This window comes from Phascolarctos cinereus, unplaced genomic scaffold, assembly GCF_003287225.1.
Source record: "Phascolarctos cinereus isolate Bilbo 61053 unplaced genomic scaffold, phaCin_HiC Scaffold_3;HRSCAF=262, whole genome shotgun sequence".
In the NCBI taxonomy this organism is placed as follows: Eukaryota; Metazoa; Chordata; class Mammalia; order Diprotodontia; family Phascolarctidae; genus Phascolarctos; species Phascolarctos cinereus.
Window position 1 is genome coordinate 10,841,707 of NW_027555736.1, and position 19,844 is coordinate 10,861,550.

A 19,844-nucleotide genomic window follows, 5' to 3' on the forward strand; every position below is an offset into this window, starting at 1 on the left:
TCACTGTGGTGGGGGTAGGGGCTTATCAGAGTGCTCACCACCCACATTCAGGAAGCATTGTGCCCTGCCTTCTGCAGAAGGACTAACATACTTCCTAAGGCAGGGAAATCATCGATCATTGTTGAAGGGGGTGCAGTCTGATGTCATGGAGGACTGTTCAGCTCAAGGCTAAGGGGACCTTGGTTTAAATCTGCCCTTTACTCCCTGTGTGACCTTGGGGGAGTCCTCTGGGTCCCAGGTTCCTCATCTTACATGAGATGGCCTCCAAGGTCCCTGCCAGGGCGAGTCTGTCAAAGTGAAGGGGCTGACCTTGGTGATCACAAAGGTCTCTTCCAGCCCTAAGTCCTTGGGGCACCCCCTTCCCCCTACTGTGCCCAGCATTGTGCTAGGCCCTCCAGCTGAGGCTATGAAGCAAAAACCTGGTCCCTGCTTCAGGGAGCTTCCAGTCTGGTCGGGGAGACAAGAGGGAGCCCTAGGAAATGATGAGGCACAAGTCTCCCCATGGGCAACCTTTACCGTCTCAGTGCAGTACAAGCGGCCAGCACACAGGACAGGCAGCACCCCCCGCCAGGCACAGTCAGGATGTCCCACTGCGCTCGGTTGGGGCAAGCTTTCATCCCCCTTTCATTCGCGCTCGGCCCGGTATCTCGCTGGGGACTGGCACAGGCCCTGGGCCCCACTTGGGTGACATTCCAGGGGGATCAGGGCCTGGGTGGAGTGGGAATAGTGGCCAGGCCAGCTGGCACAGTCCGTGCCCAAGAATGCGATGATAAGCACAGCACACAGAGTGGCCTGTGGACAGTTGTGGTGCCCAGGCGTGCCCGGGCATGCCAGTGAGTTAAAGAAGAAGGAGGTGTTTGTTGGCTCAGAAAGACAAGGCCTGTCCTTTTAGCCTGGCGTGTGTGCAGGAGCTTCAGCCTTCACAGGACACCCATGTGCTCCACTGCAGCTGCTGTTTGTTTCAAGGAGTTTCCGCCAAAGAGTGGGTGGCCGGTGGGCTGCTGGACAGGGTCTTCGGTGGAACCCTGGCGCACTTGGTGCTCCTCCCCCTCTGACCTTTCCCCCAGTCCCGGGCACCTGGCATCACTCCCTCTCCCTCTTGCTGGGGTTGACGGTGGCCCCAGGTGTGCAGGCCCAGGGAGAGAAAGAGAGGTCAGCGGTCATCTGATGAGGAAGAAATAGCAGACATTTCTTTGCCCTAGCATGCCCTGAGAGTGGCTGGGTCAGGACTAGAACCCAGGCCTCCCCAGCCCTGGGCAGTGCTTTCTCTCTCTCTGCCTTTCTGGGAGTGGGATTCTTCTCTGAAATCACTGTGAAAAGAAAGCTGGACAACAGCCAGCCTGGCCCTGCAACCTTCCATTCTCAGGACCCGTCTTTATGAGCTGGTTCAAGAGGAAGGCATTTCTCAGAGTCTGACTTCTGGAGCCCTGGGGTTTGGGGAATAACTTCCTCTTGGATGGCGTGAAGAGGGAAGAGGAGTTAAGATTTAGGTCTTTCCTTCCCTATGGGGCAGCAGGAATTACTCAGAGAAGGCCCAGCACTTGGCCTTGAGGACCTCACGCTGCTGTGGGTGGGTTCTCCTTTGAGAATCCCCTCAGTCCCTCCCCAGGTCATACCAGCTGCCCAAGTGGAGTCCAAGGCCCTCATTTTACAGATGGGCAAACTAAGGCCCTGGGAGCTAGCATGACTCATCCAAGGTCCCTGGGCTTTATGACACCAGGATTTAAATGCAAATAGAACCTAAGAAATCCATCTCACAAATTTCCCTGGAATTCAGTTGAGACAAGTGAGTCCCACCCAGTACCTGTGGCCGGCCAGGGCCACAAGAGTTCACACACACACACACACACACACACACACACACACACACACACACCCCTGGCCAAGCTGTTTCTCCCCAGCTGGGTGGTGTATTTGGAATGTGTGGCACCACGGAGCTGGGCAAACATAGGACCAGCCGTATCCTTCCTCCTCCTGGTCTCAGGCCCAGGACGGAGGAGAAGCTGTGTTGGGGGGTTCACATTTTTCGAAACAAGCTCATTCTAGAAAGTGCCCCCCCCCGCAGAGCCTTGGGCTGGAAACACAAAGAAAGCTCCCAGCTCTGTTTCAGGTCCCCTGTAAAGCAGGACAGTGTTCTCTTTAAATCCAGTCTCCTAAATCAAACCCTGAAATGGCCATTATAACCATCTCACAATAAGGGAAATGTTTTCCAGGGAATTTCCCACCCCCTTCTGATTCTGTAAAAGGCCTAATAGCCCAATAAAAAGGCCAGAGTGTTTTCACATCCCACGGACAGATGCTTGGCAGATGTCTGGTGCCATTTGCCATTTTGGGTGGTTTGCCTTGCCTGATGTTTTCACCGACGGTGCTTATATGAAACTCAGATTTCATTTGGTAATTATTAAGTGCAGGAACTATGGGCTGGGAGTTAGGGGGAGCAGTTGTCCTCACATCTTTATGAAGCACCAATAAACGATATACTTCTTTTTAGAGCTACATTTACTCCATCTCCACTAATGAGTCCAAAAGGAAAGTCAGACAAGAATGAGGGCTGATCGAAGAGGAGCCTTTATGGTAGAAATTGGGGGGAGGGATTCCCCTCCTTTAAAAGAAGTGTGAGTGGGCAGCAGATAAATGGTGCGGCCCTGGGTCCCTCTTGCCTCAGGGTATCAAAGGCAGTGACCTGTAGACATGTCTCCTCGCTCGTAAATACATGGTATTGTAGAAAGGAGGTAATGAGGTGCCTGCAGCTGCATGAGGCAAGGACCCGACTCCACCTTCCCTGTCTTCAGACAGGATACTCGCATCTCTGTTGGAGGAGATTCTGGCTGTGACTTGGAGGACTGAGCGCATTGCCTGACCCAGCAGCCTTGCCAGGCACCAGAGGCCTGCACGTGTCAGCTCTGGCTCTCGGCCTCAGTTTCCCCCATCAAATGAGGAGACCAGACGAGGTGATCTCTGAGATCCCTCCCTGTCGTGTGAGTTGGGGATTTGCATTCCCCCGAAGGGGCAGTAGCAAGAGATGTGTCCAGAAAACATCCTCGGCTGGCAGTGTGGCCCAGGACCCTCCTCAGGCCTGGGTAATCCCACGGGAGCCTCCCGGGTCCACCCTGGCCTTGTGCCAGAAGGGTGTGTACCTCAGCTTGGGTGATGTGAAGGATTCCATTCATGGGAGAGGAGAGCAGAGCGCGGTGCCGTCCCTCCTTTACCCTTTTCTGGATGGCACTCTTGCTGGAATGCCAACTACGGAGACATGCTGTTTATTTCTCAATTGCAAAAGAGCAGCGGAGGCCCTGGAGTCAGCAGACGCACCTGTGGTTGCTGGGCATTGTGGAGTGTCCTTTTAATGGTTGGCTCAGCAATGGTGCCAGGCTGGGCTCAACACTGCAGAGAGCAAAGGCTTCCCGAGCCAGGCCTGTGGCCTCCTGAGCTGACCTTCCCAGGCCTAGGGGCTTCTGTCCAAGATCTCAGGCAATCTCTCAGCATTTATGAAGGGCCGGCCAGTGCCCGGCCCATGGGAGGGAGGGAGAGCTTCCTTCTTTGGCCCGTCAGTGCCATGAGAGACCTCAGTGCCAGAGAGCCAGGAGTTGCTGGGTGCCTTTGGGCTGATCTGCTCCCACACCCAGATAACCCTGTGTGGGGCCAGACATGCCAGATGATTACAAGAGGCAGGGCAGGGACTTTCCTGGCCAGGTAACACCCTCGGTTTGTCTCTTAGAGATAGCCTTTGTCCTATAGAAACGTACCACTTGGGCATCACGGTTCATTCCAACGTTTATGGGATTAGCAGGGAACCATCCCTCGTGAAGACACGAGCTCTAAGCTCATGGCAGCAGACTTGGAGTTTTCATGTGACCATCTTCCATCTTCCCCCAGCCATCCCCATGGCAAGATCACAGGAGCACGTACAAGGAACATTTGATTTCAGCTTTCGTGCTTCGTTGTTTTCTAAATCAAGGTCAGGGTTTACATCCGCTGCTTTGCTTCTCCCCTGCGAGGGCATTGGGTTTCTTCCTTGGTTAAGCCTTGGTTGATAAGCGTTACACAGTAACCGAGCCGCGATCAGCCATCTCCTCCGCTCGCGCTGGCAAGATCAATCTGTTTTTATGACATGGGCTTGAATAGCAGAGTTCTCAGGGAGAAGTTCAGAGTACAGGAGGTCAGCTGCATGCTTGCAGGAATGCTCTAGGGTCATCAAAAAGAAGAGCGTGGCAGGAGGGAGGGAGCCAGGGGTTTGCCGGATCAGGCTTTTGGGGCCTCTGGGAGTCTAGACCTCTGGGCAAGGGCCCTAGAAAAAGAGGCGACAACCAGAGCCACCTCGGGTGCCGAGTCTAGAGGTCCAAACCGTTCTCTGGGGAAAAGAGACAAGAACAAAGTTCTCTTCCTGAAAGCCAAATGGCTACTGGGGACATGGAAGAGCCGGCCATCCGCTGGCGTGGCCCCAAACGACGGGAGACTTGAGAACGTCTGACTTCGTGGGAGCTGCCTCGGAGCTCAGGCTCAGGAGCTTACTAGGCTTCCCAGCCTCGGCGTCTCCGCTCGTCCCTCCTGGCTAGGGCGCGCTGGCCAGTCACTTCCCCTCTCAACACATTTCCTCCTCTACAAACTGAAGGAATTGAATGAGGGGACCCCTCCCGGTCTCCCTGAGCTCTAAAGCGGAAGATTCCTAAGAAGTTCTACCTCTCTGAAAACAAGGAGTCTCTGTTTTCCTATAGGATTCCATTAATCAGGAATCAGCACACGTTGATCACTAGTGCCCTCCCTCCTCCAATCTAGCCTCCACTCCATTGCCAAAGTGATTTTCCTAAAGCCCACCTCCTACAGGAAGCCTTTCCTGATCCCTCTCAATGCCAGTGCCTGCCCTCGGTTGGTCATTTCCAATTTATCCTGTCTCTAGCTTGTTTGTACCTAGTTGTGGCGTGGTCTTCCCATTAGACTGTGAGCTCCCTGAGGTCAGGGGCTGCCTGTTGCCTTCTTTTGTATCCCCAGAGCTGAGGTGGCACATAGTAGGTGCTTAATGAGCATTTATTGACCAACACCCCTATCCCCACCCAATACCCTTTAGCGGCCCATTGCCTCTAAGATCAAGTCCAGAATCCTGCTTGGCACTAAGAGCCCTTCCCACTTTGACGCTGTCCCCCCGGCTGCTCCTAACGCTTGGTCTCCAGACTCTGGGCATTATCTCTGGTTGTTCTTCCACCTGCCTGGAATTCTCTCCCTCCTCATCCCCCAGAGGCTCTCCCCAGCTCCTTCAGATCACCTTCTGTCTACTCTGCTTAAGTTGTGTATATGCCACATTGTTTACGCGTCATCTCACCCCATAGGAATGGAGCTCCTTAGGGGCAGCTAGGTGGTGCAGTGGATAGAGCACTGGCCCTGAAGTCAGGAGGACCTGAGTTCAAATCTGGCCTCAGACCAGACACTTGACAGTTACTAGCTGTGTGACCCCAGGCAAGTCACTTAACCCCAATTGCCTCATCAAAAAGCAAAAATAAAAATAAAAAAGGGAGCTCCTTAAGAGAACGTTTTGGGCTTTCTCTGAGTCCCGGGAGCTTTGTCCTGCAGTACCTGGCACTCAGCAGGTGCTTAATAAGTGCTTACAGACAAACTTATGAAGCACTTCGTATGTGCCAGACGCTGTATGAGTGCTGGAGGTGCAGAGACAAGAGACTTGGTCCCTGCCTTCGTGGGCCTGGTATTCCGCTGGGGGATTATCAGGGGCTGGAAGCCAAGGGCTGCTCAGTTCACTAAATGTTCTTTTAAAAAGGATGTATGCCAAACTTAACACTGAATAAACTGAACTCTGCCACATGCGAAGTAGAACGGGATGGTACGTGGATTCGTGAGAGCCTCATGCAGAGGTGGCTTTTGGAGCAGACTGGACCATCCCAACAAATGCCCCACGGGCGTTTTGGGGGGAGTCTGTGGGGTGTGTGAGGGTCTGGGGGTGCAGGACTGCTAGCAGGCCGCTCTCGTACATGCCGGATTCTAGTCCATGGATGGGTGTCTTTAGAGATCCTTTGGTTAACAGAATGAAATCTTGAGGTCCCCAAATGAAAGGGTTCATTTTCCAGAAACTCAGAGGTTAATTGCATGTCTCCCTGAATTCTCTTTTTCTAGCTCTATTAGTGTCTTTTATTTAGATAATATTCCCATTTAGAAAGAGGGAGATGTTGTATTGCTGTGGGGATATTGCTAGATAACACCAATCGGACGCTTGGGATTGAAAAGCTTAGTCCGTGGGGGTGACTTCCCAATTTGGGGGCTCCCGGGGAGGACAAGTGGGGTCTCCTGAACTGGCTGGAGCTCAGCTAGGGAGATATTAGGGAACCAGGACAGAGCAAGAAGCAGGAAGCATTAGAATCAGGAGCCATTTGTTGAACAAACATTAAGCACCTTTGGTTTGCAGAGCATATGGGACATCACCCTTGCCCTCTGAATAACAGCAGTCATGACAGCTGATCTCTCCGTGGCCCACGCCCTTGTGGGCAGCACTTTCCATGCATGAAGGCATCTCCCCACAGCTACCCATTGAGGTAGGGCTGGTATCATCCCATTTTGCAGATGAGGAAGCTGAGGCCCAGAGAGAAGAGACTTGCCTGAGGAACAGCTGGGATCCCACGTCCATTCTGGACGCTGCTGCTGAGCAGAGAGTGAAGGCCCTTTTGTGGTCTGAGAGGATGGACGAGGACAGGAGGAGGTGCTTAGCCTGCTGCATGCCAGCCCGTGCAGGCCCCTACCCTCAGGAGGCTTACTCTCTAGCCCTTGCAAACAGACACAAAAAATCCTCAGAGCAAAGACGTGATGCTTTCAAGGGCTGGGCCTGGGGTGGCATTAGGACAGGCCTCTCGCAGGAAAAGCTGCGCGAGCTGAGCCTGGAAGGGAAATGGGGTTTCTGAGAGGCAGCGATGAGGAAGGGGGGCATTGTGGATGTGAGAGTAGTGCGAGCAAAGCTGCAGGATGGAGCACCCTGTCTGGGGAGTAGCAGGAGAGAGGCAAGCCACGGAGGACGTTCCAGCTGGGAACGGCGGCCCCGCTTCCTGCAGGGCTTCCCTCGAGCTTCGGTGGTTGGGCCCCAATGTAGGAGTTACTTGGCACCTCTTTGGGGGCATAGGGCCTGCACCTGGGGCAGCTGTGTGAGTGTGGGGAAGGGCCTTGGAGGAGAGGAGTGTCCGAGGGGGAAACAGTGACCCTGTCTGCAGGGGGTGAGTGGGGGGTGGTGGTGGGGGAGTCGAGGATGAGAGTTCAGTGGCACCCATGGGCTGTGAGGATGGTCAGATCAAATGATGGGGGCTGGGTGGTGACTGAGATTGTCCAGGGAAGTCATGGACCCACGGAAAGAAAGCAAGCCTCGCTCGCTGGCCTGTGGCGTTTTCAGCCAGGGTGCTTTGTGCCAGACAGCCATCGATAAAGGCAGGCAGGCTTTTGTTTTCCCAGCTCTGAAAAGATGTTTTCAGGGTGACATTGGTTTTGAGAAATGTGGAGGTGCAGCTGTAGGGACACAGTGTCTCATCCCAGGGAGGGGGTGCTGATGGCAAACTTTACTTGGCTTTTCTTAGTGGGAGAGGGGTCTGCCCCTGAGGGTCCTGGTCCTTGGGAGTGGCTTTCAGGGGGTCCAGGAACTTGCGTGGCAACATCATGGATTTCTTTTGTATGCCTGTGTATTCTGTTTTATGCATTTAAAAATATTCTGGGGGGGGGGTCTGTAGGCTTCACCAGATTGCAAAAAGGTCCATGCACTAAAAAGGTTAAGAACAAAGCCCTGCACTAGAGGCAGTGTGGTGCAGTGAGTAGAACGCTAGCCTTGGAGTCAAAAAGTTCAGGCTTCAAGTACCATCTCAGATACTAATGACCCGTGTGACCCTGGCCAAGTCATTCTCCTTAAAGGGCGATAATAACAGCCCCTCTCTCACTGGTGGTTTGTAGACCACAGATGCAGAGCCCCCTGGTCCACCCCTTCCTTTTACAGCAGAAGAATCTGAAGTCATGAGAGGCAGGCTAGCAATGTGAACCTGGTCTTCTGATCCTAGGATCCATCTGCCCGGCTCTCTGCTCCCCGTCTGCCCGGCCTCCTCGGCCTGTCTGCCCAGCTGTCCATCCAGCCCCACCCACTGTGGGCTTCAAGTCTCAGCACAGCTCATTTCTTACTTTTAAAAACCTTTTTATTCAGGCATTTTTATTTCCCACTTCCCAAGAATGTCCCCTTCTCTCTCTGCTCCTTTCCCGGAAGCTTCTTTCAGTAACTTCACCTGGGTCTGTTGATTTATTATTCAGCATGAGCATTATGGCCACCATCAGCACAACACACCTTCATATGGCTCTTTTCAAAATGTTTTCCTCGTTAACAGCTGTGTGGGGCAGAGAGGGAAAATATGATGCCATCCTGAGAGAAAAGCTGGCTCTGCGGTCCCAGAGCTGTCTGGGCCTTAAACCTAGGACTTTGTCCTCTGAATTGGGAGCCTGCCCTCCCCCAAGGATGTTTAGGCCAGTGCAGGGCTGGGACCTGTCCTTCTCCTAGAATGCGCTGCTCAGAGAGTGGGCTCTGGGTCCAGAGTCTGACGGGTCAATGCTGTGTCTCTAGGAGGCCTCGGCCAATTAAGCTTTGATTCCCAGAACTAACATTTGCTTGAAATGCATTAGTTTTCCCCAGCAGAACGTTAGAGCCCGTTCCCTTTCTGGGATGAGATTAGCTGTCAAAGTCTGCATCTGAGGTGTGAGGAATTTAATTTACAAGGCCAAGCCTGAAGAATCCAGCCAGGAAATGGAAGGCCCATTTAGCCGTCTCCAGAGAGACTTCGCTTAGAAAGCCTTGCAGATTTCCAAGAAAACAGTCCCAGCAGGAAGGTCTGGGGAGGGGAAACCTTGCTCAGAACATTTTTTTTTTCATGGCCTGGAAAGAGTGTGCCCATGGGTTGGGGGTGGGGGGGCATTCTTCGTCTGTTCTGGTTCAGCCTGAGTCTTGCCTCAGGAAAGGCTCTGAGCCTGTGGCTTAGCCTAGGTACTTACTTTCTCACCAGCCTGTCAGGCTTGCATGGGGCTTGCCAGAAGGCTCCCCGAGGATGGGTGCACTTCCTGGGAGGGCTGACCCACATTTCACATCACTGCTACTTCCTTTCTTCTTATTCATTCTTTGCACAGACACTGGGTTTTGCAGAGCTGATTTCTAGGCCTCAGGCCTATTTGTGGCTTTTTTTTTTAAAGTCTCCTCTCCACCCACCCCAAACCACTTTGACAGGTTATAAGGCCTACCCCTTCTGGGGTTTGTTTTTAATTCTCCATGCAGTAGAATGGGAGTTCAGTGAATAGAGCCGTGGGCCTGCACTCAGGAAGGACCAAGTTCAAATTCAGCCTCATACACTTACTAGCTGTGAGACCCTGGGTGAGTCACTTACCCTTCTCTTGCCTTCTCAACTATAAAATGAGAAAAATAACAGCACCCACCTCAGAGGGCTGTTGTGAGGTTCAAATGAGATAATATTTACTAAGCTCTTAGCCCTGGGCCTGGCACACAGTAGATACTTAATAACTGCTTATTCCCTTCCCTAGTGCACTGGTCACTGTCCTAGGAGGTTGGCCAGGAGGAGACTGTCCACTCCATCACAGAGAAAGGCCTGTTGCCAGTGGTCACCCAGCGGGTATCCAACTCGGTCGATCCATGAGCGTTTATTAAGCACCATTTTTGTGCCAGGCATCAGTCTAAGCACTGGGCAAGGGGGGAGGAGTACAAAGAAAGGCAAACTGCCCCTCCCCTCCAGGAGCTGACGTTCCCAAGAGATGCCCCGTGTAAAACTCAGTATATACAAGGGAAGTATCCAGTAGGTGGATGGCTGCTTTCGAGGAGAAAGAGGAGAAGGGCCGGGAGATGTTCTACCTTGCCTCTGAAAACTCCTGAGAGAAGCCAGGAATTGCTCCATTTGAGGAGCAGAGAGCGAGCTCACGGATGGCAGAGGCTCCCTCCCCCAGAAGGAGTGCCTGCCTTTCCACTTGCATCTGCTGGTTGCCAAAGACCACGGGGTGGGATCCCCTGGCCCAAGGGGGACAGCGATGGTTTTGTTCCCGAGGGGCAGATGCTGAAGGAAAGAGAAAGGATGGAAAGACCCATCCCCCCACTGCATGGATGGGAGCAAGAAGCCCGGGGGCATCTCCTGCCTAAAGGGCAGCCCCCAAACTGAAGGAAGAGATGGGCTGCTCAGACTTTCAGGAGCCAGGTGTCGGGCCAGTGACCTTCTCCATGGGTCAGGGTGAAAGTTGTTCTCGGCAGCGTGACCATCATCCGCTGGCCAAATATATTTGCTCAGTCTAAGACGTGCCTGCGTGTAATGAGCCAAGAGTCGTCCTCCCCCACCATTTGGAGAGGGTCCTCTGTGTCAGGTGCCTTCCCGTGTGGGAGGCTGGGGCTGGTCGTGTACGCCCCCATTTCACAGATGAGGATTGAGATTCGGTTGTTGTAGGGAAGCCTTTCCCGATCTGCCTTCTCCCCCAAAGTAACTTTATTTCCCTTTATATCCTTGTCCATGCATGTATTCTCTCTCCCTGGCTCTGCCCCTCCAGGGCAGACTGTTTAATTCCAGCCTTGTGTCCCAGAGCCTAGCATGCTGCTTGGCCCAGAGAGGGAGTCTAATAAATGCTTGTAGATTGACTGATTGATGGATTGAGTGGTAAGTCTCCAAGCCAGCGCAGGAACTTAGCGGGCCGTGGACATACCCGTGTGACAGCAGGTCAGCTGCGTCCGGTCTGTTAGGAGCAGACACCCGGTAATGTTGCTGGCCTGTGGGTGTGGCTGGAGAAGGGTTCGAGGAGGCCCAATATCCCCAAAGCCATCTGTCGATGTGTGTCCAGGATCAGACTTGGCCAGTGCCCACACAGCATCCCCGCTCCCCAGCTGGCCAGTCGGCTCACTGCACACCGCCCTTTTTGGTCCTGCGATGGCGAGGTCGGCTCTGTGGCTACCTGTGTTTCTTGTTTCTTTTTTTGCAGAATTGTCAGACCTTCAACAGCCTCAGCTGCCTTAGCACCACGGTGGATGACTGCGGTCAGCAGAGCCCCTTTGCCACTACCACGAATAACTCCAAGTCCTGGACAGCCTTGCTCTCTGCCTGCACCAGCACAGAAGGCAGGGAGCCTGCGGGGACCCCTGGCCCAGACCCTCCTCCCGCCACCGAAGAATGTACGCTTAGCAAAGAGGATCTGGCCTTCGACGAGTCGGACTGTGGCATCCCCAGCGAGGAGAGCGGTCGGCGGCAAGAGGACCGGGCCTCGGCCTGGCAGAGCCCCGGGACGGACGGGGCCAGCATCTTCCCTTTGGATGGCGAATTGGACATCGAGCAGATAGAAAACAACTAGGGGAGGGCAGAAGACATGACTAGACTGCCATCTGCATCAGGTTTGGGAATGAGCCCAGCAGGGAGCTTGGGGGGGGGGGTGGCACGTTGGGCCTGGGCCACGGCCTCCCTTTGTGTCCCAGAGGAGCCAACCTCCCTCCTGGAATGCCTCCCCAGGCCTCCGGGAATTGCTCGCTCACGGGTCCCGGCTGCATCCGCCCGGCGCTTCTCTGGGGCCTCTCCGTGGCGGGCAGAGAGAATCCCACGCAGAGGAGTAGAGCAGGTAGCCTTGCCGAAACGTTTTCAGGTGTGCCCGGCCTCTCCGACCCTGGAGCTCTGTCCCGCTACCGTAGCCAGAGAGCGGCTTGTTCACTTTCTCGTGGGACTTAAAGAGCAGGTGCGACCATCCCCTCTGCCCAGGGGCCCCTGGGCCTCTCCCAGTCAGGTTCTGGGCGCCTCCCGGTTCAGGGTGAATGCAGGAATCTGAAAGGGGAGGAAGCTTGAGTCGGGCGTTGGGGTGTTGGGTGGGGGGCCAGGTGCCTGCTCTTCTCCCAGGGGGTGTCTGCACTGCACACGGTTCCTAGCTCTTGCTTTGGGATGGGCCTTTTGGCCAGTGCCCGCAGAAGCTCTGGACCCTCATTACAGATCAGTGGCAGGAACTGCAGGGGTCCCTGGGGCTCCATGCTGGGCAGCAGAGCCAGGCTTCCCGTGAGAGTCTCATCACTGTCAGGTCCAGCCAGGGATTGGAGGGGAGCTCCCAGGAAAGGCCCATGCCAGCAGGAGATGCCATGGTGCCAAACCCGGGGTGGTGGCCACAGCCTTAGCCGGTTGTCATTGGCTGCTTTGGGGGCGGGGTCAGAGAGTTGGACCCCAGAGCAAACACTAGACCCATCTCCCCTGGGAGGAGCCCACACCAGCCAGCTTAGGACCCCTCAGGGCCCAAGGAACATGGGACCGACTCAGACAGCTGTGCATCCATGGTGAGCGGCCTGCAGTGATTGGGCCAGGGCAGGAAATTCAAGCACTTGGGGAGATTGGAAAATTCACGGCTGCTCCCAGACTCAATCGAGGCGCGCAGCTCATCTAAATCAAGGCTTCCCTTAACCATAAAACTGTGGGTAGGGCTCCATCTTGTGAATTTGCCAACCGCCCTTCCCTTCTGAGCGCAGGAGCAAGGACTGGGCCAGTGGGTGGGAGGCAGCCTTCCCATTTCTGACCCTGCCCACATCCAGGGGCCTGCCTGCTGCCCCTGCCCCTGGGGGCTTCCCCTACTTAGCTCTGGTCCCCGAGGCCTTCTAGCAGACACACCACAGGAAAAGCCCTGCTCTCTTTCTCTCCCACCCTTTGTCTCTGTCTCTCTTCCTTCCTACCCCCCTCCCTCCCTGTCTCTCTGTCTCTCCTCTCTGTCTCTGTCTCTCACCTGACTTATATTACCTATAGTAATGAGAACTCGTGTGCCTAATACTTTGTGGCTTCAAAGGGCTTTATCTGGACCTCACAGCACCACTATCAGGTAGGCAGAAGAGAAGTGGGAGTGTTATTCCTATTTTATAAATGAGCAAACTGAGATTCCCAGAGGTTCTGGCCTGGGAGCAATGAAACCCCTGCCCCAAGTGCCCAAGTCATGTGACCAAGGCTACACAGTTAGTAAGTGATGGGGACAGGACTCAGCCCCCCAGTCTTTCAAAATCTCACATCCCTCCTGGTCCTCCTCTTCCCCCTCCTCGCTGCTGCTCCTCCTCCTGTTTCTCTTCCCCTCTTCATCCTCCCTGCTTCTCCTGCCCCGCCTCCCCCTTCATCCTCCCTCCTCCCCCTTCAGCCTCCCTCTCTCTCATCCCCCTCCTCCTTTCCCCTCCTCAGCATCCATCGGGTGAGGTCAGCTAGCATGGGTAGACTGTGTGCAGGGCTTTTCTTATTAAACCCAAACGGCCCAGACTCTGACCTCCTGCCTCCTGTGATGACGGTACCGTGGAGCCATTTTGCTGCTGTTCTTCTTCCACTGAAGACTGAACGCCTCATTTCCCAACTAAGTGCCCGTGGTCCCCCTTCCTCTTGAATCTGGGATCCTGCAGTCTGCCACTTTTTGGCTCCCATAAGGGACCTTGGCTGGCTCCTCTGCCCCCAAGGTGGTGTTCCTGAAGGTGCGCTCCGGGGCGTTGGCGGCTCCAGCGCTGCCCAGGGAGGAGCCCCAAGGGATGGCGGGGCCTGGCGGGTTGAGTCTAATGAAAAGCTGGAAGAGCTCCACTCCCCCGTCATGCCTGCCCTCATTCCTCAGTCTTTGAGAAGGGAGAATCGCGGTCCCTTCTGTTGTCAGGGTGAGTCTTGGCATCTAAGGTTGTTTGCAGAGGAATAGTGCGAAGTGAGTACAGAAGATTGTTGTGTTTATAAAAGGGACGTGGAGAGATGCCGGGATGCCTGGCAGGGTGGGGACATCTCCTCCCCATAGCCAGGTCCTCCACCCTCAAGGGGTGAGGGCCCTGACGTCATCCTAGAATCAGGGTCATGAGAGAGGTCAGCTCCTCCCAGAACCCACTTCTCAGGGTCTCCCAGCTCTGCCTTTGGGGTGCTCAGCACTGATCGAAATGAGGAAGGGGTCTCCAGGCCTTGGCAATACCTTTGTTCCCAGAGATGGAGGTCCTGATGGGCTTGTATACTCACTTGTATACTCATGATTTGGCCATGAGGAAGATGAACATTGTCACGACCCCACCCATCAAGGTGGGAGATAGCCATTGAAAAGCCACAAGCCCCTCGTGGGGCTAATGGTCGCCCAGACGCTGCTCTTGCCGGCCTTGCTGGAGGCTTCCCCGTCAGTCAGAAGGGCCTGGCAGTGGTGGGACCGTGCTCGGCCAAATGCTCGGTGCTGGCCTAGCAGCATCCACCCACGTCCTCCATTGCATCAAAGACAACCCAAGGAGGCTGCGGGCGCACTGTTGCTGATGGCCCAGGCTTTCTTGTGCTCTGCCAGTGAAAGGTTTACTTCACAGGTGAGCGGGAGGAGCAGCATCTGGCATGGGGGTTTGGGCTGTCCTGCCCAGGCCGCATCCCCTTCTTTGTTGGCTCCCTAGTTCCAGGGCCAGGGATTTCAGAGAACATCCTTGTCCCTCGCTCCCCTTTTCAAAGCTTTCAGCTGGGGTTGCTTTCAGTATGCCCCATGGCATAATTGAGGGCCTCTTCTCACACATTATTTTTTTCTGCAAGTGCTTCAGAGGATGCAGGTGTCTGGGGGATGAGGGAGCCCGTGGGGGGGGGGTGGCCCATCAGCTATGCTGTTCGGTGGAGCCCAAGTGACGCTTGTTGAGGCCCGTGGGCTGAGGCCAAGGGGATGATGCCCAGCGGCTGTACCTGACCCTGGGAGGATTCTTGGGAGCCCAGCGCCTGTTAACTGATGGTGGCCACAGCCTTGAACAGCAACAGAGGGTTAATTTTGTCCTTTTGAAAAGAGATGAAAAGCAAACATTGGAAAACAAATTCTTTGACCCTGGTTTGTGGGTGCATCAGTGACTGGTTGGCATCTTCCAAGGCACAAGGGAGGGCTTAGCCAATCTGGGTTAGCACGGAATCAGGAACCCCATGTGGGGAGGGGTCTGGAAACCTGCTAGTCTGGGTGGACTCTGTCTCCCAGAACTGGTCCCAGCCCACTGGTCCCAGCCCACCTGTCCCTTCCCAGCCCTTCCAGGTGCCCTCTGTAGCACAACTGGACATTCCCCCTGCTGGTGACTAGTCCCTGCCCTACCCAGTCCTCCCTGGTGATGCTACAGGGAGCCCACACAAATGGTCGTGGCCAGTGGCAAATCTGTCTTTTCCCTCACACTCTTCCCAAATGGGGGGAGGAACTTGGATTTCAGGTGGTAGAGATAAGGTTCCCTCTGAGGGACCCTGGTTCACCACTATCCTCAGGCTTCCCTTCCCCATAAAAAGAAATCCCCAATGCCCACAGCCAGGGGTTCCCTGTCAAGGCTGAGGGAATTGTAGAACCCAGCTCCAAGCACCTAAGGGAGCCTGGGGAAACCAGGCCTCAAGGCTGCTTGATGGGTTTTTGGGGAGGTCCCTGTTAAAAAGGCATAATCTCCTTTACATGTCATTCACTTGGAATTCCAAAGGGCTTCTTACACATGCACACGTGCACACACACACACACACATACATACCCTACACCTGAAGAAGGGTTGCTTCACCCCAGGGGGCTGGCCCCAGGCAGGAGGAGGGGACCCTGCCACAGGAGATCACATACATGTCCAGTTTACATGACCACAAACCCTTTTGCCTTACTCAAAGGCTGGTGCCACGGGCATTGGCCTGGGGGGTCCGTCAACTTGACCCCAAACCACAGTGACAGAAATGGAGATTTCAGGGCCAACAGGGACATTCCTGGTTTGGGATTTGTGTACCAATTTTCAGTTTTCAAAAGCCTTACTTTTCAAACAGATTTTTTGTAGTTGGTAAACTTTTGTGAATTTGTACATATATATAAAAAAAGAAAATGTAATAATAAAGAAGGACAGAAATCCATCCTGAAGTTGCACATGGGTCTCAGCTTTGGGAAACGCTGTGTTTGTTGTAAATTAGAGTGTCGTGTGGAGATTGCCTGCTTACACAAAGAAAGGTTGGGGTGGGGAGGGCATCATCTGAAGCTCCTCACGTGACATTTTGTTGCCTTTTTTTCACATCCTCTGGGGATACTTTCTCACTAGGGAAAGCCTGCCCAGATATGGGCATGGGAGCTGTCCTGTCCCACACGGCAGGTGACCATTACCAAATGAAACAAGGGCTCTGCTTAGCTTGGCTCGGTTTGGGTTTGGGACCCAGCCACCCCCGACTAGCTCTAGAGGGTGGGCACCAAGAGAATGCTGGAAGGGGCAGCTGCTTCGATGTTCACACGTCCAGTTAACAAGGAAGCCTCAGATCTGACCTGTCCTTGCAGTCATGGCAAACTCCTGAAGCTGGTGTTGGCACCGGTCAAAACCACAGTGAACCCTCCTTTTTTTTAAGGAACAAAATTAAAAAACAAAACCTGCAAGTCAAGTATTCATAGACTAGGTTTGTAATTCTTCACTTTCTAGCCTAGTCTGTTTGGCAAATGAAACCGAGTTTTCAGTGCATCAGGTCCTCATCCCAAGGAGCGGGATGGCAGAGTAGGTCAGCTTTTCTTAGGGGCGTTGTAGAGCTTTGCCAAGTCTGACGTTTCTGATGTTGAAGAATTGTCAGAAGCGTGACTGCCGCAGAGCCTTTGGGGAGAACTCAGAACTGCAGAAACCTGGGCTGTGACTTGGTGCTTAGGCCCGGGGTCAAACGGAGCCCGTGCCAGGAGGCTTGGGATGGCTGTTGCCATCTCAGCCTGAAGGTCACCACTGAGCCGCCCCTTGCCTCTCTCAGTTGACTTGATTGCACTAGCAGTGCCCCCCCCCGCCCCCCACCTCAGGAATTTGCTTGTAACTTTTACTATGTAAATAAAACTTCCTAGTTCAGTCCCCCGAGGTCCCACCCTGCTCCCATGTGGCTGAAGTTCCTTGGTCATCTTCTGGCCGCACATGGGGGAAGAGCTGGGCTGCCCTCTGCCTCCTGGACAAGCTGACCCGTCTCCGTGCTCGGTAGACTTCACCCATGTGCGTGCAACAAAGATGGGGGCACTGCTGGCAGCGGGTGGAGGGGAGAAGGCGGGGGAAGACGGCTCGGTGAACGTCACCATGTCCAGCAGTCTGGGGAGAGACCTCTCCCACAGAGGCCAAGCTGTAGTTTTTGCATGAGCTGGTTTTCCATTTTTTCCCCCTGTGGTAGGAGACCCATGAGTCCCGAAGCATTTGCCTTCCATGAACCCTAGGCCAGGCTAAGAAGGCCTCAGAAACTCAAGACTTTTGGGCAGGTAGGAGAGTCAAGAGCTGATTTCTGTGCAATTAAGATCCTCTGTGCAGGGTAGAACATGGCCAAGAATCCCACAGGAAGAGAAGCTGGCCACCCTTTGCAGTGAGGGAGGGAATACTCACATGGGAAGATCATACATGCTCTGAAGTCTATTCACTGAACATAGGTGGTACTCTCCAATAGCCATTGAGGGTTGAGACATTGTAGACAAACCCTTATTGGTTCCTCCCTCCCTAATTCCTTCCTCTCTTCTTCCCTCTTTACCTACTTTCCTCCCTCCCTCCCTCCCTCCCTCCCTTCCTGCCTTCCTTTGTTCCTTCCTTCCCTCCTCCCTCCCTCCCTTCCTTCCCTCCTCCCTCCCTTCCTTTCTTCCTTCCTTCCCTCCTTCCTCCCTTCCTCCCTCCCTTCTTCCCTCTCTCCTTCCTTCCCCCTTTCTTCCTCCCTCCTTCCCTTCTTTCCTTCCTTCCTTCCCTCCTCCCTCCCTTCCTCCCTCCCTTCTTTCCTTCCTTCCCTCCCTCCTTTCTCCCTTGCTCCCTCCTTTTCTTCCTTCCCTTCTTCCTACCTTTCCTTCCTCCCTCCCTCCCTTCTTTCATTCCTTCCCTCCTTCCTATCTTTCCTTCCTCCCTCCCTCCCTTCCTTTCTTCCTCCCTTCCTTCCCTCCTTCCTTTCTTCCCTTCCACCTCCCTATTAGATGAGACCTTCAACATCAAACTCAATACCCCCATTTTTCAACACAGATTTGAAGAGGGAAATTTACCTAAGTTCACAGCAGCTTCAGTAGCTGGATCAGGCCTAGAACCCAGGCATCTCGTAGACCTCCCTTCCATTCCCTCCTGCTATTTGGGCTCAAGCTTATTGACTGGAAAGGAACAGCTTTTGATTCTTTGGCGGAGAGAGGCAAGGAGGCTTTTCCTGTCCTGAATGATGTAATGGCCATGCTTGAAGCCACGACCCCCACCCCCCACTTATTATCCCCCAATAGCAGCTTGTGAGCTCCTGGGGAAGCAGGAGGGATGCTGAGACCAGAGGTAGAGACATGGGCTACAGACCAAGCTTGGACGCTGACCACTGTGACCGCTCCTGACATTAACGTGAGGTGCCCGCTTGCTAACAGTACTGAGCAAACAGTGCTCCAGGTGCCATCACCTCCTTTAGATAGAGAATACAATAGAAACTCAAGAAAGTTAAGTCCTTTCCTCGTGGTGATCTGGACAACCAATATCAGAGGTAGGATCTGAACCCTTTTTTGCTGACTTGGTCTCCATCTCTCCACTCCTCCAAGCTGTCCCGTCCCACCACGCCCTCTCTTGGCCTCAGTTTCCCCCTCTGTAAAATATAGGCAGTAGCTCCTGCACTGCCCACTTCAGGGTTATTGGAGGGGGAAGGGCTTTGTCAACCTTTGGGTACCATGGAAGTGGGATGGATTCTAGGGTTTGGGACTGGAAGATTACAGGAGCTTACAGCTCCTCAGTGTGGCCAATTACAAAACAAAACCAGCACAGCTTTTCCTCTGATGTCAAATAATGTGGGGAGAGGAGGAAGAGGTGTCACTCTGGACAAGGCAAGAAAGCCCTCAGTCCAGTTTCATGAGAGCCAGAGCAGTCAACAGCTCCCATTTCCCAGCAAGCATCACTCCCATTTTACATATGAGGAAACAGAGGCTGAGACAGAGGAAATGACTTGCCCTTGGTCAAAGAGCTAGTCAGATAGCAGGCATTTAATAAGGACCTACTATGTGCCTGGCACTAAAGATGCAAAGACAGCATATGTTAACATCTACAGAGTAAAGAAAAAGCTAGCAGGTGTCAGGGCTGGGATTTGAACCCAGGGGTCTAGGGCTCAAGTCAGACCTCCTTCCATGGTGCCACCTGCCTCTCTGGCATGTAAGTAGTTAGGAGGGATTCGAGGCAAGAAGTGGAAAATTGACATCCCAGAACACTGTACCGTCACATTACAGGGATCTGTCAGGATCAGGATGAAAAGGGGATTGGAGCTTGTGGCCAGAGGGGTACACGCCATTTAAGAGCTGGGTGGCCTCTGGTAACTCCCATCCCTTTTCTCTCCTTCATCTCTGCTGTAAAATGAGGGCAGGGACTGTTTCCTTTTTTTTTTTTTTTTGAGTGCCCAGACCCTAACCCAGCCCGTGGCACGTGGCAAGGCCCAGTAAGTGCTTGTTGGTGGATTGAGTGGAGTGGCCAACTTCTCATGTTCCTTCTGGCTCTAAATGTGGAATTCTCTGAACAAGACTGAGACAGGAAACATTCAGAAACGCAGACCCCAAGCCTGCTCTAAATGGAAGCCTCCCAGCTCTCATCGTCACTCTTGGCAGTGGGGGACAGTGAAGGGCATGTCGGGATGACCTTGCCTGTTGCCACTGGCCTCACCAGTCCAGACCTGAGATTGAGGCTTAGCAGATATTCTGGAGAAGAGAGGGGAGATATATACCATAACTTTCCCTCTGAAGCAAATGTTTCTGACCTGACTTCTGAGTTCCAGTGTCCCAGTGGTAAATAAAGAAACAAAATCCTGTTAGAGCCGGAAAGGACCTTAGAGATCATCCATTCTAGCCCCTCCTTTGACAGAGAAGGAGACGGAAGCCCATACCAACCAAGAACATTCCACTTGGGGAGGTGGAGATGAGCCATTGAGGGTCAGCTCATT

General features: G+C 53.8%; 1 protein-coding gene across 2 annotated transcripts in view; it reads left to right on the forward strand.

The window, feature by feature from the left end:
* FAM53B (family with sequence similarity 53 member B) overlaps nt 1–15,833 on the forward strand; it is a 134,575-nt gene extending 118,742 nt beyond the window's left edge. For both annotated transcript variants that reach the window (XM_020973607.2, XM_020973605.2), the window contains exon 5: nt 10,978–15,833. In XM_020973607.2, coding sequence (XP_020829266.1) covers nt 10,978–11,343 — 366 coding nt within the window. In that variant the 3' untranslated portion in view covers nt 11,344–15,833. The remainder of the gene's footprint in view (nt 1–10,977) is intronic.
* The last annotated feature ends 4,011 nt before the right edge of the window (nt 15,834–19,844 follow it).